Source organism: Wyeomyia smithii, chromosome 3 (genome assembly GCF_029784165.1).
Source record: "Wyeomyia smithii strain HCP4-BCI-WySm-NY-G18 chromosome 3, ASM2978416v1, whole genome shotgun sequence".
Taxonomy (NCBI): Eukaryota; Metazoa; Arthropoda; class Insecta; order Diptera; family Culicidae; genus Wyeomyia; species Wyeomyia smithii.
This window is the reverse complement of record NC_073696.1, coordinates 41,785,608-41,809,867: the sequence shown is the minus strand read 5'-3', so window position 1 is coordinate 41,809,867 and position 24,260 is coordinate 41,785,608. Positions and strand designations below refer to the sequence as shown.

Sequence of the window (24,260 nt, the reverse complement as noted above, 5' to 3'; positions counted from 1 at the left end):
TCATGGTTGGCTCTCAGGTGGTTATTATCATCCGCAAAAAATCAATATCAATCAATCCGTAAACAGTATTCCTGTGAGTGGCAAATTACACTGTGCTACAGCGATTTAGAACTTCTGATGGAACCTAGTGTAGGTTAAAGGTCTTGTTGTGTGTAATATTCACTCACACTAGAAATTTTCCAAACACCTCTAAAATTTAAAGTTATGGTCAAAATACGGTTTTTGGACTTCAGCGCATATATTTCTTTTAACAGCATAACCACATGATGTGGAACAATAACCAATATGTTGTTGGATAGATAAAATGTTATCACTCTAATTTCATTGCTAAGCGGTAAAATTGATAAAAAGTTTCAATAACAAATTTACGCGAATAATGAGCCAATTACATGCGAGCATTCCTAGCACAGACTACGTGAATGGACACCATCCGTTCCCTGTGATATTCTCCGCAAAAATTGACAGAGTCTCCTCGTCCCAATAGGTCAATTTGTTTTTGCTTCCATGAGCTTAGACTAATATTATGACTCGAAGGTAAAAGTTTCCAAAAAGTTTGAAACAATCCCCATTCTTGAACAATTTCTTAACCTGAAAGCAGGAACCCAATAAAATCTGATGTCTTGAAAGAAAACATGCCAATAAAAGCAACAGTACCAGTGGAGTAAAGAATCGCAGGTCTCTCGTCATCTATGATTGCAGCGGTACTCTTCTATCCGTACATTTCAGCGGTACACTTCTATTCGTACTGCAGCGGTACTATTCGTATTGCAGTGGTACACTTTTGTTCGTACATTTCTATACGTGTGCAATCGAGGGAAAACTGCAATGCTGCTGTTGATGGTGATTGAAAGCTTATATCATAAATATGACTACCATATATTACTCAACAAGAATTGTAAATTTTTGCAACGGGTATTTATTTAATTTTATCTTCGATATTCACTAAATAATCGTGACCGGATAGTATCGAAAGAGTAAATTTCTAAATATATACATTTATAGAAGAGTAAGAGCCTGCGAATGCTTGTGAATTTTTTGTTTATTTACTAAGATTCATTCAGAATCCCTTTTCACATTTCAAAACTGTTATTATTATTCTTAGCTTTACCATAATAAACGTATATTAGCTGTCTTCGTAATACAGCGAATGTAGTTGAAGGCAAATGAAAAAAATTGTCAAGCAAAAAACAAAAGTGTAATTGTGGATTGCTACCTTTTTTTGCTGGAACTTGTTAATAATTTTGATTAACATATCTTCTTATGTTTGCCAATTAATGAACCTTTAGGGCTTTCATATTATTTTGAAAGTAAGATCAATATTATAGATTTGATTCAATCAGAGTTAAATAAGACAAAACCTTTCATTTTGATAACGTAAGTATTATTGGATTTGGTTTTTTTGAGGATATAGAGTTAATTCTGACTTTGACGCATTACGAGAAATTCTTGGTGCTTCTTCAACAAGCACGATATGCTTGTGCCTTGTCAAATACATGTTGTTTGTACAGAAAAAATACTACAGGCAAAGGTAATAATTACAATTTGAGCTCAGTATGCTGAGAAAAACTCTTCTCAAGGCCAAAAAAGGCTCAAAAACAAAATGGCCTCATATAGTGAAAAAGGCCCAAAACGGTTTTTCGTTAAAACTTGGCTCACCTCTCTTGAATTTCTCTATAGAATTACTAAAATAATACATCATTGAAAAAGGTTAAAATAGAGCTTTTGCAAATATCGAAGTGGGTGGTCGCCATACCGATGGTTAAAAAAATTTCGTTCTAAAGCTCATGCTGGCCATTCAAAAACATCATAGAAACAGTTACAGTTAAGTACTAGTCAGAAATTCTGTTGCAACAAGGCTTATTATTGGCTGTTTTGGTTGCTGACGGTGGTTAGGGATGCACGAACTTTTGATACGCACCTGCTCACAAAAGTAAGCAGCGGTTTTTTGAGCACCCCAAAACTGATCGTTCGCCCGAAACCGAAGTCTACCGAATCATCACGATTTTTGTGTGTAAAATACATATTCTGTTTACGATCCAATTTATTCATTGTACAACGGTTGCGCATTCAACACATTTTTTGTGCAAAGTCAGAGCAATCGTTGTGCGTTTTGAGAGGACACATCAAAATTACCACACTGTTGTAACACATGATATTCTTATAGAACATCTCCAATCGACCGACCCATCATTACGGAGAAGATAAGGGACATTCAAATAAAAATCGTCCGACGATAGTAACGATAACTTTGCGGAAGACATTAACGATTTAGAGGTTTTATCGGAAGAAGATAATGTATAACCGAAAACCAAATGGTCTAATTGAACATTCTTCTAAGTGAGAGGGCACCTATTCAAAAATCTTTTTTTTTGAAAAAAAAAATCAATATGGCGTCTAAATTCAATATGGTGACCACCCACTTCGATGTTTGCAAAAGAAGACGTTATCTTTTCCCTCTTCAATGGTATGCTGGTTTGAGTAATTCTGTAAAGAAATTGTAGAGACAGAAGGATCAAAAAAGTATTGATTTCCAGTTAAGGCGTCGTACACAAATTACGTAGCGCTAAAAACCTAGATTTCAGACCCCCTCCCCCCCATGTAACGATGAGTAACGTTCGATATGACCCCCCTTCCCTAAATTTACGTAACGCTGGACAACCTGTCCCCCATTTCCATTGACGTCGATTTGACGTCGATTTCCATTGACACCCTATTAGCAGTTATAATGCATTATCTTGATAAAACCAGATTACATTGTAGTAATTTTCCTCCGTACGTTTCAATTTTGGTAAACGTCTAGCCGAAGCTAGGACAAATTAATCTTAATTACCACAGAGAACTACGTTCTCGGAAGTTTTATTATTGATAAGACACAGTCGTACTAACCAATGAAATAAAAATACCTTCGTGACCTTATCTCTTGATGTCACCGTAAAATCGGAACCGCTTTGCATACCATCCAGCGGAATACGCTTTCCATTTCTGATGATGAATTGATAAGCAAATCAAGCTGAAGAATGAAAAAAAAAACAACAACGGTAAATTGATTGTCTCATTTACTGACCACAACTGTGGGTAAAAGCGGAGGATGGCGGGGGGCAGGCGGCTATCATACCCCCACCAGCTAGAGCATGATTTAATTTAGAGTCATTTTATCGAATTTCGATGATTGCCACACAAGACGCACCTATTGACATATGCACACGGAAAGCCTGACCACGGTTAGTAGTACGGATTGTGCGACCGGGCATGAAAGACACCCGCCGATTGAGTTTGAATTTAGATTCAGCGCTTGTTTGCGCTCAAGAGTCTTCAATTGCGATCATTCCTAGACACGAGCCGAACCATTCATAGTGCACTTATTCTATCGTCAAACCGCTAAAAGGTTTCAGATATAAATAAACTAATGGACGCATTTCAATTCGGTTTCTGTATGTGTTCTTTTTTTTTGTCGTTGCAGGAACTTGTACCTGGATGCCACAAATTAGCCGATCGCCGTGGCATTTACTGATTTGTAGCGGGAACAGCGTCATCTGTGTTACCTGCGGTAATTTTAATTGGCTTGCCTAATTATCGAAGTTCCTACGTTCAGAAGTCGCACGGAATCAAAAATTGTTGATGTGACATTGCCACATCTTACCGGATTGGAAGCTCGGTATGACATAGATTTTATTGTCGCTTACTGGCGGGACAACGAAACATCGGCGACAGGTGATGTCAACGTCAGCAGATCGCGGTGATTTAATGAAATCCCAGTATGATGACATGTTGTCAGGAGGTGCTTTTGATTTCCTCACGATCACGGTTTCACCGGAGTGTGATGTGCTTTGTGAAACGGGACAGGATGGGTGCTGCAACAACACTAACAAAGAGGCGCAAAGTCCCGGTCACAGTAGAACTGTGAATGCACGCCGTAGGTGGAAGCTGCTGGCCAAAGCCTTGCGGCATGATTCTAGTGAGGATGACCCGATACTGAAGTTCAATTTGATTGAACTTGATCGCGCTTGTGATGAAAAAGACGAAAATATTTATGTTTATAGGTTAGCGGATCGATACCGATTGAAAATTAGGTTAATTGGAGAGCGACCGTGGACGGCGACTGAACTTATGGGGTTCAACAATACCGGAAATATCTGCGTATGGCCATCCGAAGAAGCTCTAGCGTACTATGTTTTGTCACGGTTGAACATTTTTGAAAACACCGATGTTCTTGAGCTGGGCGGAGGAATGACCTGCTTGGCTGGATTGGTGCTGGCCAAGTACGGCAATCCCTCGTTCGTGCATGTAACCGATGGCAACGATTTATCGATAAAGAACGTCGAGAAGTCACTCCATCTGAACAAATTCAACTGCACCATCAAAACATCCGTGCTGAAGTGGGAATCTGTGAGCAATAATCAAGCTTCATTCCATGCGGATCGTGCCCGCTACCAGTTTATCCTATCGGCGGACTGTCTGTTCTTCGATGAATCGCGATCGCATCTAATCGATACCATCTGGATGTTTCTGGCCGACAGTGGGGTGGCCCTGATCACGGCACCCCGCCGAGGCAACACCCTGGTCCACTTTCTCAACGAATGCGTGGCCAAGGGCTTCTACTACGATATGCTGAACTGTTACAACGACGCGATCTGGAACAAACATCTGGAGCTCATTCGGATCGAGGGGTACGACGAAAATATCCACTATCCGCTGTTGATACGAATGTACAAAAAAGATTTCGATCTGCGGCATTGTTAGTAGGTACATGTAGAAAATTTGAATGCTCCCGTGCATATTTGTATTTTTTCCAAAGAAGAAAAAAAACAAGCAAAATTTCCGCTTGTGTAGTTTTCAGAGACTTCACCACTGGTTGGAAACCATTTCTCAATGGTTTTGTAGATATGTCATAGACTAGTTAGAACAATTGTTTATTGAGTAGCAAAATGTTTTAGGTAAGGATTTTTGAAACGTCAAATCATGGTTGACTTAGCTGAATTAGCTTCAGGTAATCGAAAAAACTAATAGGGTAGATAATTTTCCAAGTGAGCTTATCGGTTAAAAGGAAAACTTAGTATTGGAGCAAAAGCAAGTGCATTGCAATTTACAAAGCACACATGATAATCTGAGGTCATTTATCGTGGAAACAACATTGGTAAAATGTAGTTAGTGAAATCAGTTTTTAACCTGGTTCATATCGTCCAGTTTTGAATTAGTTTTAATGCATGAATTTGGTACAGAAAATTTAAATTTGAGGGCGCGATATTCCAATTAACAAACTACCTAGTTATTGTTTTCGACAATAGTTAAAACATTTTCGTTTTCTAAATTTTAAGACGTTTCTGCAAAAAACAGTTTGTCATGATGGGCAAAGCAATGGATATTCGAAATTCTTCAATTAAGTTCATTATAATAGTAAACTTTATTGTCAGATTAAGTGGACGATTTTTTCTGAAGAAATGAATATAAAACGGCGAGGATCAAAAGCACTGTGACAAAATATTGTTGTTTCATTCAGTCGGTAGGAGAAAAGTCAAATGAAGAGCAAACAATTTGTTGGAAATCTTGCCGTTGTGGATAAGCTCACCGTGATTAGTCACGCAGAACCATTTAGAAACTGTAAAATTTCAGCTTGAGACATACAAATACAAACTAAATTTAGTACTAAAATTCCGACCATTTGAATGCCAGATACAACTTCGACATCACCAGTTGTTTAGATAGAGTTTGAAAATATATAGAAATACTTGGGATTGTTAAATGAGGAAAAGTTACCGAACTTTTCCAGCAATAGAATAAAACAAGTTGGTTACGAACTTAGAGATTTTATTTGGATCCGAAATGACCCCTTTTTAGTAGGGATGTAGTCGCTGGGCAGGGTGCATTTGTGTGTGGTAACCAGTTTGGGTGTGAGTGTGGGGTAGCATCCCGAGTCCGACGCCAAGGGAAGCCGCACCGAGGCTGTGATGCGGCGCGATAGCAATCGGCTGCTGGATGTGTGGCTGTGGCGGCGGAGGTGGCATCAACGGTGCCGGCGGTATTGGGTTGTGGATGCGCATGTGAAGGCTTAGACTATCGGCAGTTGCGAACACTTTTTGGCATTCCATGCACTTGTAGTTTTCGTTGGAACGATCGTTCAGATGAATTTTCTTTTTGTGCGCAACCATGTCACGATTTCGACTGAAACTTTTGGCACATACATCACAGTGATAGCTTTTAATGCCCGAATGGGACACCATGTGGCGCGAAAGGTCACCAGAAGTGATAAACGCCTTGTTGCAGGAAGGACAGATGTGGTCTCGCTGGTTGGAGTGAATTTTCTTATGCGCTTGGAAATTTCCTAGCGCCGAGAATTGCTTACTACAAATTTCACATTGATATGGCCGCTCACCTACAATTGGATTCATTTTTATTACAGGAATTATTGCCTGACATTGCTGAAACATACCCGTGTGAGTGCGAATGTGAATAGAGAGATTATGCTTCTGTGCAAAGCGTCTTGAGCAATAGTTGCAAGCAAACGGTTTCTCACCGCTGTGTGTCCTGTACACGATTTTCAATTAGGTCCCTAAGTTTAAATTAATTTGATTGATTTTTTCTCATTTACCTTAAATGCATCTGAAGTTGAGCAGCGCATTTGAAAGTCTTGTGGCATTGATAGCAGGTTTGCGGCAGTTTTGGTGTTGGCTTCGGGCCACGTTTTTTGCAGTCTTCAGGTGGTTTCGGTTTATATCTACTTCTCCCGCTGGATCTTCTGAGGTATGCAAAATATTAGCAATGGTAGTTTGACTTAGCAAAAGTAACTCACTTTTTGGACACCTTCCTATCCGTTTCGTCGGACTTTTTCGCAATCAACAACCACGAGTCGTCGGTCATCGTTTCCTTATCCAGTGAGTTGCTGTATACACCGGTCATCAGTCCGATGTACTGTCGCAGTCTCATGTCGGAATTTTCACACTGCTGTTTTAGGTGAAAAGCAACCCCTAGTCGGTACATACAGTTATTGCAGATGGTTGTCGGTAGTCCATCGTTTTTTGATACCTGAAAGACAACGGAACGATACAAAAACTATTTTTCACATAGAGTAGAAATAAAGCACCTTTATATTAGCACACATAATCAACATATCAGCTGGAGCCATTGCCACTAGTTCCGTGTTGAAGATGGAAGTGAAAACACCTTCCTCCAGACAAACTCTGCACAATCTACTGATGTTGTAGTCCATGGTCTATAATCACACTGCATTTAGTTTAATTCACTATGGGTATTGTACAAAAAATTCAATTATTGATGGGTCTGCAGAATTTGTTTACATCTGCTGTTACTCGACTCAATTCATTGAGTAATGTCAATACGAGAGAAGAGTGAGAGTACGACTCTTTCGTCGATTTGTCTCTTCCACTGTCTGCGCATGTTGTTCCGTACAAGCGTTCTACTTGCACGCAAGTTCACCCATCGTTTGTTCGATAGCCTGACCGGCAACGATCACTGTAGCAACCGGAAACGCTTTATTATGCACCAACGCCAACCAAATATTAACGCTAGGTAGAGATATAAAGCCGCAAAGTTTTTTCAAATCTTTTAAAATCATGAATCCTGAAGAAACCCCTTTATCAATGGGCGTCCAAGCGGATCAATTCAATGAGTCAATCGTTGACCAATCGGGAGTCCTGGAGAAGGACCACCCACTGCTGGAACGATTCCAGCAGGCGCTAAAGGCTCATTTACTGCGAGTGAAGAATCAATTGGAAGGAGAAATCGCTGACTTGGATCATCACCTGCAGCAAAATGAAAAAGAATCTGAAGAGGTCGGAGCGCGGTTGTACGATCTCCAGGAAGAAATCGATAGCCAAAAAGAGTTGTTGGTTATCTACGGGAAGGAGATTGTAGAGGTTTCTACCAGAAGACTGGCAGAAGAGCAGAAAGTTGCCGGATACAAGAAGGAGTACGATGAACAAAGCCACAAATTGAAAGAGTTCAAGAAAACCTACAACGAACATTTGCAAGAACTGGATAACTTGGCGGTACTTGAAAACGAATTCTCCAAGTGGGACAAGGAAATCAAGGAGGAGATCGCCGTAGCGAAGCGGGTTGCTAGCAAAGATGCGAAAGATAAGTTGGTTGCTGCCGAGGAGAAGCGTAAAATGGATTTGCTGGTGTTTAATCTGGATCTGGAGGTCCGCAAAAAGGAGCGTGAGTTGCAAGGAATCGAGGATCAAATGAAGGAACAGGAAAGCGCAACCGAGATGATCAATCGCAGCTTGGCGGATGCGAATTCCGACTTGGAAGCCCTGCAGCACGAACATAAACGTTTGTTTCAATCCTGGGGTGAAGTGATCGTTGCGATACAGCAGCGCGACAATGTTTTATCCAAAACCAAAGATGATTTGGAGTACAGGGAATTTATTATTGTTTTTAATTTGTTTAATTAAATATATTTATTTTTAGAAACGTCTATGAGGAGCACAAAGTAATCAAAAGTAAAACTGATATTACTAGAAAGGCGGCAGCGAAGGAAATGGAGCAGAATGAACAGCTGTCGGGCTTCAAATTCCGCATACAAGGCGACATTAATATCCTCGAAAAGCAAGGTAAAAGAATTGTTTAGATTTACACAAACACGAGATAAAACGAAATCATTCCAGTACACAAGGAACAAGAAGAAAGTGATAAACTGACCCGAGATTTGGATCATTATGCAATGATTTTGGAGCAAACCGAAGCGGATATGCTGAAGGCCCAACAGGAGGGTCTGTTGATAGAGAATCATCTAAAGTCACTGCGGCAGACGTTGAACAAACAGAACCAGAAGAAGTTTGACCTGGAAGAGCAAATATTGGAACTACTGCAGGATCAAATCACAACGGATAAAGCTGGCGAAAATCAAGGTAAAATACTGCGAGAAGCGCAGCAAAAACGCCGGGAGCTGGAAATCTCCATGTCGGATACGGAGAATCAATTGTCAGTTGTTTTGCTGAGCTTGGAAAAATGGCGTGGTTTAGTGGAGAAATCGAGGAGCGAAGTTCAAAGCATTAAGGTATGCATGATCATAAAATGTGGACAGTAATTGCAGCGATATATTTTAGAAAGAGCACGATTCGATGGATACTGAAGCTAGGAAGTATGACGAACAGATTAAGATAATAAAGGAGATCATTTCGGCGAAATTGCGTAAGTTGGACGTTCTTAACAGAGAGCTTGAGCAGTTGATCAAACAAGCCGGAGGCCAAGAATTGAATCCGGATGAACTGAAATTATTGGATGTGAAACATTACATAGCGGAGCTCGATGCGAAGATAAAAGATTCCCAGGAAGCGTGGTTAAAGCTACAAAACAGCATTGTTAGTTTGTCGGAGAAGCGAGTCCAGCAATTGAATGAGATAAACTATTCAAGAAAAAGTAAACTCATAAGTTTTTCATTGTCAAAACCGATTGATTTAAACTTTTTTTTTCACAGAGTTGCTTCTGGTGGAACAAAAAGCTATTAAAATTGAGGATCAGCTGGAGCAAGTAGTGAATGAAAATCGTGAAATAATTCGGTCGCTGTCGTCGCTAAATTCTCGCTTGGATGCCGTTAGTATGGAGCTTTGGAATAGCAAAAAGGTTCACGAAAAGGAGGAAATGGAGTGTGAAATTTCCCATCAATATACGACCGAGCGCTTGAAAGAAGCAGAGCTGTCAGTGTTAAATCTGGAGCAGGATTTGACCGATCTGGGGAGAGAGATCGACGACTGCAAGCAGGAAGTGCTGGCGAAGCATCGGGAAGCACTATCTTGGGAGACCAAATACAAGATGTCTGCTGAAGCGAAGAAGTTTAAAGATGAGGAATCGGCACAAAACAGTGAGATTGGTATTATGAAAGCCGAAATCCACCGAATGCAGGTTCGCTATAGGCAGCTTAAGCGCATGCAGGAAAAACTGGTGTCCGATTTGGAAAACACGGTCCACCATCGAGAGCACATCTTTGATACCGTGAATGCACGGGAAAAAGTTTATGGAAGTAAATTCAAGACAAAGTCTACGATGCAGCATAAAATAAATGAGTTGAAAAATAAACTAAAAGTTGTCTTCGGGGAGATTTCTGCTGCAGAAAAAAATTTAATTGAAATTGATACAGCACAAAAGCTGCTGCAGGCCGAAATCGAAAATAAAAAGTTGCAGATAGAGGAGGAGAAAATTCAAACCAGCTTGATAAAGGCAGAAGTGGAGCAGGCAGCTTTACTAAAGCAGGAAGTACATAATCAGTAAGATTTTTACTCTTCTCCGGGTACTAAATTGATATCAACCATTTCAGAATTTGGACTACATTGTACGTCATCAGTATCGGGCCCGACGTTATCGATCATTTGCGAATGCCAAACAAATTCCCAAGTTTCGTAACGAAATTCTCATTCAGGCAGATCTTCAACGTCAACGCGAAATCAATGAAAGTATTGCGGGAATTGTTGAGAAACTCATTCATGATTTTCCAGCGCAAAAGTTTCATCTCACAAAAATATTGCAATCCCTTAAGTAAGGCTGATGAGGATTTCGGATTTTTTCATACAATTTTATAAAACACATTAGATACAAAACAATTAAATAAAACTTAGATTATAAATCAACAATACAGTTCACGTGGTTTCAGTGGATGCGTGTAAGGATTCAACAAACATATTCTAGTCTATGAAGGGGAATCGTTTGCAGTACTCTGGATTGGTGCTTTGCAGATATTCGTTCAGTTTTGAGTAGTAATAGCCACCATCCTCATTGGAGTGAAGATCGTGTGCGAGTTCGTCCATTTCGGCGCAACAGACTGCTTCGCTGAACGCTCCCAGGAAGCTCAAAAAGCGATACGTGTTCTGCTTAATGTTTAAAATATGAATATCATGGAGTTCGTGGTGGCGCTTGTTCATTGTCACCTTCACTGCACCGGCGGGTTGTTGTACCATCAGCAGGGGTTCTGCTGGGCTTAGTTCTAAATTTAAACTGGATTCGCCAAAACTTTTCATCACGATTGAAACTACTAGGAAACATAGCGCATTCATAGGGAATGCTCGCAGTAAAGTCGACGCCAAACCTCGAGACAGAAACGACAGGCCCTCCGTTGCATAACTCTTTCGTAGGCAGTCCACAATACCTAGGTATTGAGGTTTCCCACTCATGCCATCGGCCTGCAGTCTAGATTTGACAACATCGACGGGGAATGTTAATAGCCAAGAAATAGTTCCGGCCAATCCACCTGCCATTAATATGCTGAATGGCGATGGATCGTCGACCGAACGAACCATCAGCTCGTACGATACAAAGTAGGATGAAAATCCAGGCATATCTCTGGCAGCAGTTATTCCCAAACCGCGAAACACTCCTCGGAACCCTTCCGTTCTAGCTATGTGTCTCAAGCAGTCCAATGGTCCTTTAAACTTGAATGCCCCTTTTGGAAGATTGCCCTGCAACTGTAGTCTCGTTTTTATAAGTTCCATTGGTGAGCAGACGAAACTTTGCGTAAGGCCAGCCGCAGTTCCTGCTAGGAAATGGGAATGCAGTGAATCCGGATCAGCTGTTCTTCTTTGTACATTTCCATAGATGCCGAAAACTATTGCATTGACAACGGCAACGCCGGCCATTGGACTGGACATTCCTCGGTAAAGTCCACGAACGGTTTCTTTGGCGATAATTTTACGAAAACAATCCAGTGTTCCCTTGTATAATGGATTCCGGAAGTCCTGTGTCTGGAGGTGAAGCTTCACCGTGTCGAACGGGTAACCGACCAGTACACCGGCGCATCCTATGGAAAAATTTTACATCATCAATCATCGCTTATCAATAGACACGTGATCGATTATCGCGTGGATGTTTGCCCCAGTGAGTTGTGAGTTATTTTTGTAAACAAAAGGCAATGATAAATGGCGGTGTGATGAGGTAACAAGTGGCCCAGAAGAAATATTTATAAAACCTAGTGGTTTGAAATCAATAGAAAACAGCGTTGAATCTCACATGATAACTCCTGACATACATGTCCCGCTTTGAACAACAAACACAAATGCGACAGATTGAACCAACAGAACAGAGTACAACAATCCCGCTGCTGATAATCATTTTAATGGAATGGTGTATTGTATAAACAAAAAAAAAGTTGACCCCCTGCAAGGACTGTGTGCCATCTCAATCAGAACAATTTATTATATAGGTACTATCGCTGTTACTGCCATTTTCTCCCGATAGAACGGCAAGGCTTAACGACTGCGCGAGAGATGACCCCCTTCTAGCCTGATCGGTAGGCAACGGTGATTACGGGAAGTATCTAGCAAAACATCACATCTGAGCAATTTTAATGAAGGCATGCCATCGCACTCTGATACGACGGGGTGCCAATGCGAATCTGCGTGCTATGGGTTGGTTGCGCATGATAAGACGACACATAATGGAGCGAACAACAATAACAGACAATAAAACAAAAAACCAAATGTGTTTTTCATACCTCCAAGACATCCTGCAGCGAAATCGAGCGCCATCTTGGATGGTTTTGATTCTTTATTATCTCTATAAGGAGTTTGAGCGGAATAAAGTAGGTTAAGTACTGTGTATTTTTCCACAAATCGCGAAGGTATTTGCCTTTTGAGTAAATGGCTCTGGAGTATTGATGGGTTTTTTGGTAGATTCTGATTGTTGATGTTTTTTTTTAAGGATCAGCCGAAGTTGGCGTTTGGCGATCTGTAAAGAAATAATGTTGTTAGAATAGAGCAACAATAGCAATGATTTCTAATTAACTAATTTCTAACGCAACGCCGGCAATTTCACACTTGCTACGCAATTTCATTTACTGCATAGTTAATAGATATTACGAGCTATAAGCAATTAATGTTCTGACAAGTAGGTTTAAATCCCTACGAATGATAAGTCCTAATTGCGAAAGCAAACAAATCCTAACAAATAAAATTACAAATTTCTAACAGTGTTGAGAAGTCACCATTTGTGATTGGACACATACTCATTATTTACTAATATTTATCATAAATACTTAAGCTACTAACGAATCCTTATAAAAAAGCAATTTTTGGTAAAACGGCAAAAATCTTAATCGGTATCTGGAACACGCTTTTTACACGGAAATTTGAACATACCGTTAATGCGACGAAACGAGCAATTATTATGCGACATTTTGACGTAAGTTGACGCGTTTTGACAATGGTTAAAGGCACCAAATTTCACAGGAATTGGCCCTGACGACTCTGTTGATATTGGTTTGGTTTTTACTTGCGAAAGTGAAGGAGGGAAATATTTTTGCTTTTGTTCCACACATAAATTGACAATTGAATATGAGAATTCGCGTAGGTGCGAACAGCTTTAAAAATCTCTTTTACTTGTGTCAGGGCCAATGGTCAAAGAGAGCTATAATCTTTCTGAACTATTTTGCAACTATTTTGAGCTTTAGGGCTGCATTTTTTCGCTTTTATCGACCTATGTATAGGGTTACCATTTGGTTGGAGTTAAAAATCAGGACAACTGTTTTTCCAGCAAAAATTTTATCTAAGCCAATTTTATTTTTTGAGGTATCAATAAATAAAACACATGAATTGTCATTTGCGCTTCAGAATACGCCAAAAGACTCATATTTGAAGTATTTCTCGAACAATTAAATTTTGCAACTTTGATTTATTAGGCGTTCCTTAAACCTTAATGACCTTAAAAAATGCAACACTAGTAAACTGTTTGAAACAAACTTAACAATCGTCAAAACACGTTTAACGGTTTCAACGACTAGACAATTTCTCTCGTCAAGATTCAACCAGAGAAAAAATTCGTTCGAAATAAGTTCGTTTCTTCCCGGAATCAAGATGCAAGTACTTAACAGTTTGCTACCTTTTTGAATATCCGGCTACATTCAATAAAATCAGGACAAATGCAAAAATATGAAAAATAAATCAGGACGCTCCATGTGGGTCTCAAAATCAGGACATGTCCTGCTAAATCAGGACGGATGGTATCCCTACTTATGTTATACAAGGTCTTACGACGCCAAGGGAATTAAATTGAATACAATTCATTTTTCTTTATTTCGCAGTGAGCAGAGAAATTCAACACATGATTGGTTACTGGGTTTTTATTATCAACAGCCGTGAACTTGCAGAGTTTACTCTGAAATATCATTAAAGTGCAATTTTGGATATTAACACTTATGATAGTACAATGATTTGTTCAGTGCCTGTTCAAAGTGTATTCATATTGTGGTTTATAAGCTTCATTTGCTTTGTTATATAAACCTGATTACTTTGTCTCGCTTAGTTGACTAAAACTCGAAATAGCTAAATATTTTCTAATTGCTGCTTCATTTGTCGGACTAGACTTTGGTACAACGTCAAACATGACTGGAAGGAGTAACTTTGTTTTTTTTTATTCTCGCTTATTTTCCGTCGGTCTAGTTCCGCCATTGTTGTGGCCAATCACCGACGCCCAGGGAGGCGACTCCACACCCAGGACCCTAACTCACGACCCGTTTATCAACGGACCGGCGCCAACGGCTTTACTTCCTCATGCGATGGAAGACGTGATCCCAGAGATTTTTCGCCTCAGAAAATCTCCCGGTGTCGGCTAGGATTGAATCTAGACCAGTTGGGTTGGTTGTGAGTGGATCACGCCACCTCACAACCATCGATACCTATGTCGGCGGTGGGATTCGAACCCAGGCGTCGAGCGTGGTTGGCGGAGACGTTACCAACCACACTAGGCCCCCGGTCGAGGAGTAACTTTGTTTATATATAGGAGCTATTCTCGCTGAAAACTGGTGGAACGAGAATTTTCAAAAAGAATATGCCGAAATAAATAAAAGTAGTGAAAAAATGAGAAATGTACTTTGTTTAGTTCAAATTGATGGAACCCTAGGTTATCAAACCATCTACAGGGTTAGTAGCGGACTTGTAGTAAAATAATAATGACATTAGTGATTTTCAAATAGTGACCAAAATAAGCCTTAAAATTTATTGTGTAACCATAAATGGATTTTATTTCATTGAAAATTTATTTATTTTGAACGTAGGATACCAGTGACTCGTTCTCGTAGAAATAAATTCTAAATTAACTCAAGTTAAATCTATTTCATTATTTCACATTGAAATAGATGTATGGATTATTAAAAGCAAATCCAACGAATTGAGACTCAAACATCACGCTGCAGAATATAACCTTTAAACTTTTCAAATCTCTTTAATCAGGGGAAACAGAATAGTACAGTCGATTGAAAACCAGGAAATCGAACTAAAGTAACTGTTTAGAGACGCGGGTAGCTTTTAGAATTAACTTTTACCACAGACTAACAGACGTAACACTGGAACCCAGCTCCATCGCCACAAAAAACTTCATTTCAAATTTTCAACCGAATAACAGTCATCGCGCGACAACGTCGTCTGTGGCGCTGTCATGCAATCTCATACATATTTTGTAGTTCCCCATTTGACACATGCAGTAACGCTGGCCCTGTTGTCGAAATACCAGACGCAGCGCGAACACGACAGCAGATGGTGCTAGTTAGAGTGCCTGTAAATATATAGAGTGGCGGCACTGTCAAAATTGGAATAAAAATTATCTGTCAGTGTCATTCCAATTGAGCAAACAACCTATTAAACACGTGTGGGGAAAAGAGAAAGGATGTTCAGTGTTACCAGTGTTACCAGCGTTACTTTGGATGACACGGCGCCACTGTAGTTATATATAGGCACTCTAGTGCTAGTGTTACTAACGTAAAGTACTGGAATCATCCAAACGATGATTTTATTGAAAATTTGTTCGAAGTGTTATGTCTGTTAGTCTGTGCTTTCACATTCCTTTGCAGCTCTTAGACAATTTATTCGCAGCTATTTTGCGTAGCTTATTCCAATGAGAGATCCAAAAACAATGCGAGGCATGTAACTTCCACGACGAAAAAGTTAACAGAAAGGCCAAATGAACTGAACTGTTCAAATATTCAGGTAATGAGAAGCAATCTTTCCCAATGTATGTTTCAATACAGTAATAGATCACTCATTTGAAGCTTTAATAGTGACTTTAGTGAATTTTTAGTGTAAATAGTGACAAAATTACTGAAAAGGCTGAATTGGCCGCCATCTTGATTTTTCTAGGAAAACATGGTTTGAAGCAAGTGCACAACTGCTGATTTCAAATTTGCTCTAAGGTACATTCATGAAACAAAAACGCATGTAATCTGAAAGGTAAGGTAAACTCGTTACTCACCTAATTTTATGAATATGTCTTAAAGCATTTTTTCTTAGGATTCGATGATCGGTGATTGCTCAAAAATATATTTTTCTGATAAAATCCAAGATGGCGGTCATTTTATTCTATCTCAAATGAAAGACCTAGAATTGCTTTTTAAAACGCCGCGATGCGTCTGGATAGTTTATTGACAAATATTATAGATAAAGATCAATAAATAGATCAAGAATTTCTCAAATTACAACATTTTTGGAAACCGCTTGACCTTTTAGTGCCCGTGGGGTCTATCAATTCGCCAATACAAGTGAGACAGCTCAGCGAGAGTTGTTCATAGACGAAATATGATGTTGGAATTTCCAATTTTTCTGGTCAAGCAGCCACTCATAACTTATTCACTCAGTTCATAAAACTGATTCGTTAGTATTCAATTGGGAGTAGGTACTGAAATGTAGATATCGATCTTAATAAAGAAATTCAGAGTAAAGAGTGTTACGATCAAAAATTGGTTAAACAAAAATGTGTGTTTTTTTATTAAAAAATTAAATCATGTTTCTTCGTCAAGTTCAATTCGAACAGAATAACATAACATAGATTCAGCCGAGATGGCTGCCAAGTACTCGGCTGTCCAAGTCTAGGCACAAATATTGCCGAGATTCGGCGAAATTTTTTAAGTGTGCATGTTGTAAGTGGCCCCGCTTTTTTCATGCCTTTTCCCAGTTTCGCAAGACGCAAGAGATTTTATTCCGTATGCAATACGAGTAGAGTAGTGACGTACAAGCATGGAAATTTTCACTCACTAGCAATATTTCATGTAGATGTGTTCTTTGATTCATCAGGTATCGTTCAATTGTTTCCACTCGCGTACAAGTTTTCCATAGAGACGCTGCTGATTGTTTTTCGCTTATAAGAGTTCCGAATACCATAGAAGGAGACTGAATGATACAAACACGATAGTATTTATTGTATCCAAGTTCACTTGCATTCAACGGTATCGCGAAAACACTTGAGATATAATCGCCAGTGATACAAAATTATGAATCCAAATGAACGTTAGATTGCGTTCAACTGTTTGCTTACCGGAGCAATGCTTACGGTAATTGTAGCATGGTGCATTAGCATGTGATATTTGAAATCACTAAGAATCAACGCGGTATATCACGGTGAAAGCACGACGTGGAGTAGCCGAATTACGCCTGCAAGCAACCAACATTTGAAAGAATCGTTGCGATCGCTCGAGTGCAATCGTTTGCGATTCTTTCGTGAAACACTCGCTATATGTTGCTCGCTCCACCTAAAGCAGGCAATACTGAAACGAAATTATCAAAGAAAGCTACCATATATTTCTTTGCTATAAGTTGTCTCTTGCATGCGCGAGAATGTGTAACTTTTAATAGCGATGGTTTGCTGGGATTGAAAGCTTATGAATAGCAAGTTCAGAAATGATACCCGAATGATTGTTATGTGACACGATTTTTTCCATCCTTGGTGACGTATTGGCCTTTTCGAAACATACAAGCAAAATAAACTGGCAACATTGTATAAATTGGCAGCATTTTAATGTCAGTTAATCACACATGTAAAAACATTAGATTCCGTTTGTATGGTGTGAAAGTTGTGTTTTGAGTTGTTTTGATCTAATTTGAGAACTACACACTTAGATTTTATTGGCGAGAACTCAACAGATGATAAACTCAGCGAAATGTTCTTCAAGCTTTCGGGAGAATTTCAAAGAACTTCGGCAAACGAAATTTAATACCTGCTGGTTTACGGTAGATCGATATATTTGCTGAATGTTCGTCGAAATATATTGCTGACAATTGTTAAAAATTTCGCCGAGCTCCATCAACTGTCGGGAAGTTTGCCGAGATAAATTAAGTGTGACGATCCACTTATTTGGAAACTGCAGAAACTCGAAAACAACAGAACCTAAAAAAACTGTTATATAGTTAAGGTTTTCGGGTGAATTTGTTTCGCCGAGAATATTTTGGTGTTCGTCATAAAAATCAAATTAGTTGGAAAACTCATTGTGGGGCAAAAGTACATATAAACCGCGGGGTAAAGGTATGCTTGAGGTTTTGTAACCGCAAGGAAAAAAATGTGTTTAATAACAATGTTTTTGTACAGGGTACATAGAAAGGTGAAAACATGTTTCTTCAAGGGTATTTTTCTTATTCCTGTAAATCCGGTTTTCCGAGAATATGCTACAAAGTTTTTTTCATGAGAATCTCACAATTGTTGGTTCAAAGCTCATAAAATTACTTCCACAGACCATTTTAATAATTTTGGTGATATGCTTTCGAAAGTACTCATATGAGGTTGTATTTGCACAATTTTGGAGGTTTTCCGGGACCCGGAAGTCACCATCTTGAATTTAAAAATCGCGTTTGGAGTTGATTTCTGGTCTCTGTGCATCATTTCGATCACTGAAATACTCATATTGGGTGGTATACGGCCATTTTAGGTTGTTTTTCGGAAACTGTAAGACGCCATTTTGAAATTGAAAATGACATCTGGGATCGTTTTCAGGTTGCTGGTCACCATCCCGATTTCGAAAATACTCGTATGGGGTGCTGTTTGGTCAATTTTTACTGTTTCCCGCAAACTGGAAGTCACTATTTAAAGATATCGTCTGTAGTTGATTTTTGATTTAAGCGTCAATTTGATTCCGAAAATACCTATATTTGGTGGGATAGTTCTTATAATCCATTCATCTTGGGTGATATTAAGCCATTCTACATTAAAATACACATTAGAAACGAAGGGAACACTATCAATGAGAATAGGGTTTGATTTCCCGTAAAACAGCAATAGAAATTTTATTTCTCAGGAGTTCCCGGGACTATGGAATGAAAAAAATAGCAAAAATTAAATTTGAAACAGAGTTTGCAATTAAAAGGTTATAAAAAATCGATTACCTGTACTATGGTATCAATTATCCTGAAATTTAAAAAACATGGCACTTCAGCGGTTGCCAACTATGTGTGAATTACCAACTTTAACAAAACACTTGATAGAAGTGAGTCAGTTCACAACTTTATTTCCACTACCTAAGAAGCTTTGAATAAAGCCGAGCTATTTTTGATAAATGGGAGAATTTTGAATAGAATGAAACCAAAACAAAAAAAGACCCATTTGATGATCGATCGTGTATTTTTATCCTGCACACTGGAAACAGTACACTTCATTCTGTCATACTAGGCATCTTTCGGTTTGCACTCATACGATTCAGATGATAACGTAGGTCATTGTGATGAACGACGGAATGGCTAAGTGTAAGTGCTGCTATATAGTTTTAAGACGTCAGTTTGCTATTTTGATAGATTGTTTTATTCTATTGCACTAAGAAATTTTCCAAGGAATTTGGGAATCCCGGGATTCCAAGAATCAATAATTCTGTTCCACGGATTCGGGATTCTCGTGAGAATGTGTTTCTCGGGAAATGGTTTCTGGAATTGCGGATCCTAAATACAATCAACTACGTTACGATCATTTGGTATTTACGTAAAGAGGAAGAATAAAAGAAGAAGTTGTAACTCTTGTAGGTACCTTTCATATGTTGTATAATTTCTGGGTTCCGTTTTAGCACAGACAATCAGACTTACCACTAGATTTATTTCCATGGATCAAAATAACGGTCATTTCAAATGAGTTTCAGTTATGCGGAACATTCCCGCCGCAGTGGTGGTGGTGCTGATGTGCCTTTTCCTTTGAACTCAGTCGACAGTATTCGAGCACCGTGCTGCCAAAATCAGTAGAAAAGCTGAAAGTTTATCTTTTGCGGATTATGTCCAGAAGGTGTCGCACAAGTTAGTCGGAACCACAATTTCCTAAGAATTTTGTATGCAGTGGTACGTCTGTTTGTCTGTAGTTTTAGTTCGAGAGAAGTTTAGGAAGAACAAAGCCATTAATCAACAGCTATAGCTATAGCTGTAGCCTAATAAGATGAGTTTTGACTCGAAAATATCATCTGGAGTACTAACTGATTGATTGGGAACCTAATAAATCTTAAGTTTTTTTTCGACCAAGAATGGATCTGAATCTGATGTTAAATTTTATTGTAACTCTATTATTTGTTTATAAAACGTTTGTTTATTTATTGAATCATTGTGATAGCTCTCTGTTTGCATTCTTCGCGAAAGAAGTTATTTTATTCATAACATAGATTGTTGAAGCACCAGGAGTTTTTTTATTGGTTTATTTAGGTTATTACTCTTTACAAGACCCGTTTGGTTCATGTTGTCATTGATAATGAAGCCTTTTTAATAATTCTTCATATTGATTCAATTTGATATATTACATTCACAAGAAATGCAACTCATCCATCCGAAGACATCCAGGGTTGATGACACTGCTGAATATATATACCTACATTAAATAACGAACTTTCTCGTAAAGATAAAAACACAATGAAGCTAACTCCGGATTGATAACTGTAAAACGCGAAATCTCAGTTGTGATGAACATGAGTTTTAAAATCGACGGAAATATTAAAAATTTGCATTGGAAGATGCTATCACCTGGATTTAACTCACTGAACAGGACAATATTTTAACGTTTTTATATCAAAATGAGGTTCACCCAAAAGTTACGTGAAATATTTTGCGTCGTTATTTTTACGCGAATGCTATCCGATTACCATCTGACTTCATCGTGATCTAGTAGAATAATTCATCCGTCAATCTTATTTATCTACCACTATCTGAATTTAGCATACATTCAATAGTATGCGCGCTAGTAACCATTCAACGCAGTTTTCAAACGTGGCTTCTATAATTCTCAAGAGACATGAAATTTAATCCGTACACTCAGTTAATGGTAAGTCATCGACAAATTCGGTTTTATGTTCTAAGAATGGAATCAGGTAACAACTCCGCCATTTTGATTTCTGGATATTTTCACCCACAGAACTCATATAATACTTCTTCTACACATGAAAAAATCCTAGAACTATTTCTATGAAACTACATTCGTTATAAAGATAATAAGAATACGCAACTATTCCAACAAAGTTATCAAAAACTAAATAAATGTATAATATGTATCACTTATTGTGTATCACTTTGTTCACCTCTATAAAGGATTTAGAAAAACCTCTTTTCAAGCCTATGGCAAATTTGTTGAGAGTCGTGCAGTGAAACGTGTTTGAAAGAGATAATTTTTGGAACAACCCAATCGGCTTCTACTATCCCTTAAATAAGACTTTAATTTCTTCATATTGTTTATTTCGTAGAATTTTTTATGGACTTTTTGCCAGGAAATGACGAAACAGGAAAGAAATTAAACATAAAAACAATTCATCAACTTCGGGGGTTTCCATTTCGAAACTGTCCTGTAGTAGATTTATTCAGATTCATTTGGATCTTCTTATTGTTCTACATTGAAAAACTACAAATCTGACCCCTTTACCGATTGAAACAAAACAATAACACGCAGTTTCGATTCACCGAAAGATGATTCAGTTCAATTTAATTCCGGATTGACTATTGCGTATATTCGTAAAATCATTAACCTGTGACTTGACAGATTCCATTTGTAGAATCCCCTTTAATTACGTCACCACGACTTAAAAGTGCGAAGAAATTTGTTATCAATTAAGAAAAAACATCAACTATGACGTCAAGCTGGTAGTAGAACAACAGTGAATTCGAGCTGATTGCCAATAGGAACGTTCCGAAGTTCACACCTACAGTTGCGCCATACATGTTCTTGTGCTTGGCCCTTTTGCTGAGTTTGGGGTAGATTACCGATCAGCTGGAAGATTTTTTTCATGCAAAAAATTTCCTGATAATTCGAAAACTGTTAACAAATTTAACAGTTGATTGAAACGGTTTTTTGACTCTCGCATGGACGTGATTACACTGAAAATATGTAGATTATAGTGAACATATTCAATGCGAGTTTGGAAACTGTGTATCAGCATTCGCCATTTAGGGCTGAAAGCTTGCCACTCGGAATCCTACGGATTGGCAGCGAATGGTTTGCGATAGAGCATAACGGTGATGAACTTATCACCTTCGCGTGATAAGCACTAGTGAATGCGATGTAAATTCCCCATTTGTCCTTCTAGAGCACGAATTCGCTCATGGACAGTGAATGTCAGTTATAACAACTCCGATTGTTGCAGTCGCCATGTGCCAAGACAAAAAATATGACTTTTACTGACTATCCACGTAAAGTATAAGTACAGGATCACATAAATTGAAAATTACAGCTGTTGACTGCTTAAAACACCAAAGATGTTACACATATGCACATAAAATCTCTTCGAACTCCAAGATTATCGTAGAACTTATTTTCAATTTACCTCTTATAGGCGTTTTATCCGCCGCACTTGTAAGTAATGTCCCGATAACGGTCATGAGCTGTCTAGTAACGGTTTGGGATTGTATGCAATACACTTTAAAAACATTTCTGATGATTGCAAAGTCCTTTGCTTGTCTGGCTCGAATCACCTTGCCAGTTCTATATTAACAAATTGGGCACTTCAACTAGAACCAGCAACAACACTAAGCACACTGGCTGGATCCACAGGAAATTACGTTTTGAAGTCGCAGACAACTATTACGTCGTAACTTCCGTCATGTGCGTTCAATTGCTGGGGTACTTGCACGTGCCGATAACCTCTGGTTCATGGATGCCTAGCGAGCGCGACGGAAAACGGTTGATGTCGAGTCTCAGACTAATCCCCGGGGACTGCCGAAGGCAATTTTGCACGGTTCGAAACGTTAGATGACCGCGCGGTACAAAGAAAACTTCCAGACTGTAGTCGAATTCCGGCAGCTCATCGGTACTGGTTCGTGATCAGCTCAGAAGGAGAGTGTCTTTGATTTCTGCAAGCCACGGGATTGGCTGAAAGCATTGTAAACAGTAGTGTTATCACAACATGGACTGGCAAGTGGAAAACAAAATGAGCATGAAGTAAGAGTTGATAAGACGAAACGCGATCCGACAGCCAGAGTCCAGCCCGTTCCGGTCCGACTGATGGGATTGGGTAGATCGGGCGGGACGAATATGTGTGTAAGGTTATCATCGAACGGCATCATCTGTGCGCAGCCTCCATGTTATTGGTTGCTGTCAGGATTCAGAGGCGGTTACCGTTTGCAGTACAAATATTTTCGCCTTGTTACTATTGAACTTCAAATCAACTTTTTAAGCTAGAGATGCCCTACATGGAATCGTCTTATACTGTATTCCTTGGTACTGAATTTTAACTTATCACAGTTGAAAAAAACATACCAAAATTTAAGTCGAGTCGCATATAAAGAATTGTCTCCGTAGCTTAGAATAGAAAACTCCATAATTTTCCACGCAAATTTTAATGATATTGCACATAATTTTCAAACAAAATCGTGGCTTACGTCAGAACCAACTGAAATTCAGAATTTTTCACTGTGATGATTCATTGCGACTAGCCCCTTTACTCTGCTGCCGATTTACCCTGTGTTTCGTATTCACGTGCTCTAGCCGCATGGGATCACGTGAAGGACACACTTGTCTTACACTCCGAAAATATGAGGTGATGAATTTACCGATAAGCCAACTTATAAATAGGAGTGTCATCATAGACTTTATACTCTTCCTGTAGGGAACAAACAGGCTTCCGTTGATACTTACAGCATGTTATTGTGCTTCGACACTGACGTTATAAAAAGATTATGAAAAAAGAATCAATTTCAACATGATCCTGATTGTGTTATTTGTTTGTTCATTGAACTCAATTGCTCATACAGTTCCTTCACAATTATGGGTTAGTCAACGTGAAACTTGAATACTGGAAAATAAATATAAAATTGAAGAAATGATCAATAACTCATGCATAACGGTCAATTTCTTCATTAAGAAGTTTGAAATTGAAACCATCATCCTAGTACTCTAGCAGACGCTTGAATAAAAAGCTGTAGGGTGTGGGCAGTGATGCCACATTTTCATCTGTATTTTGGAGCTCAAAAAATCTTATCACCTTGGTAAAATTTGAAAAAATCTGTGAAATAAAATCTGCATATGTACTGGACATATCCTTCTCGAAAAAAAAAAATGCAAATATAGCTTGTTTAACATATTTTCCGTGATTCATTCATGCACACGCTTATGCG

General features: G+C 38.8%; 4 protein-coding genes across 11 annotated transcripts in view; 2 read left to right on the top strand and 2 right to left on the bottom strand.

Moving 5' to 3' along the window:
- LOC129727963 (calmodulin-lysine N-methyltransferase) overlaps positions 1–5,751 on the top strand; it is a 33,605-nt gene extending 27,854 nt beyond the window's left edge. For 5 of the 6 annotated variants that reach the window (XM_055686293.1, XM_055686290.1, XM_055686292.1 and 2 more), the window contains exon 2: positions 3,461–5,751. In XM_055686293.1, coding sequence (XP_055542268.1) covers positions 3,715–4,740 — 1,026 coding nt within the window. In that variant the 5' untranslated portion in view covers positions 3,461–3,714 and the 3' untranslated portion in view covers positions 4,741–5,751. Of the gene's footprint in view, positions 1–2,947; positions 3,386–3,460 lie in introns of those variants that run through there. The other variant, XM_055686289.1, reaches the window with a different exon arrangement.
- A 37-nt stretch (positions 5,752–5,788) lies between these two features.
- Positions 5,789–10,428, bottom strand: LOC129727962 (zinc finger protein 32). Of its 2 annotated transcripts, none has more exons than XM_055686285.1 (5): positions 7,079–10,428; positions 6,788–7,020; positions 6,587–6,733; positions 6,428–6,522; positions 5,789–6,370 (listed from the first exon to the last, which is right to left on the bottom strand). In XM_055686285.1, exons 1-5 carry the CDS (start codon positions 7,202–7,204, stop codon positions 5,832–5,834), a joined length of 1,140 nt encoding a protein of 379 aa, XP_055542260.1. In that variant the 5' UTR covers positions 7,205–10,428; the 3' UTR covers positions 5,789–5,831. The 2 variants fall into 2 exon arrangements, with proteins under 2 accessions (XP_055542260.1, XP_055542261.1); XM_055686286.1 differs by having other exon boundaries at positions 6,587–6,730.
- LOC129727957 (coiled-coil domain-containing protein 40) lies at positions 7,332–10,572 on the top strand. The gene is made up of 6 exons (XM_055686276.1): positions 7,332–8,371; positions 8,428–8,570; positions 8,625–9,016; positions 9,066–9,378; positions 9,437–10,212; positions 10,274–10,572. The coding sequence occupies exons 1-6, from the start codon at positions 7,569–7,571 to the stop codon at positions 10,493–10,495; spliced, it is 2,649 nt and encodes an 882-aa protein (XP_055542251.1). The 5' UTR covers positions 7,332–7,568; the 3' UTR covers positions 10,496–10,572.
- Positions 10,547–22,967, bottom strand: LOC129727961 (mitochondrial basic amino acids transporter). 2 transcript variants are annotated; one of them, XM_055686284.1, is made up of 4 exons: positions 22,472–22,967; positions 12,574–12,672; positions 12,440–12,501; positions 10,547–11,746 (listed from the first exon to the last, which is right to left on the bottom strand). In XM_055686284.1, exons 3-4 carry the CDS (start codon positions 12,471–12,473, stop codon positions 10,638–10,640), a joined length of 1,143 nt encoding a protein of 380 aa, XP_055542259.1. In that variant the 5' UTR covers positions 12,474–12,501; positions 12,574–12,672; positions 22,472–22,967; the 3' UTR covers positions 10,547–10,637. The 2 variants fall into 2 exon arrangements, with proteins under 2 accessions (XP_055542259.1, XP_055542258.1); XM_055686283.1 differs by having other exon boundaries at positions 12,440–12,672.
- Positions 22,968–24,260: the final 1,293 nt, after the last annotated feature.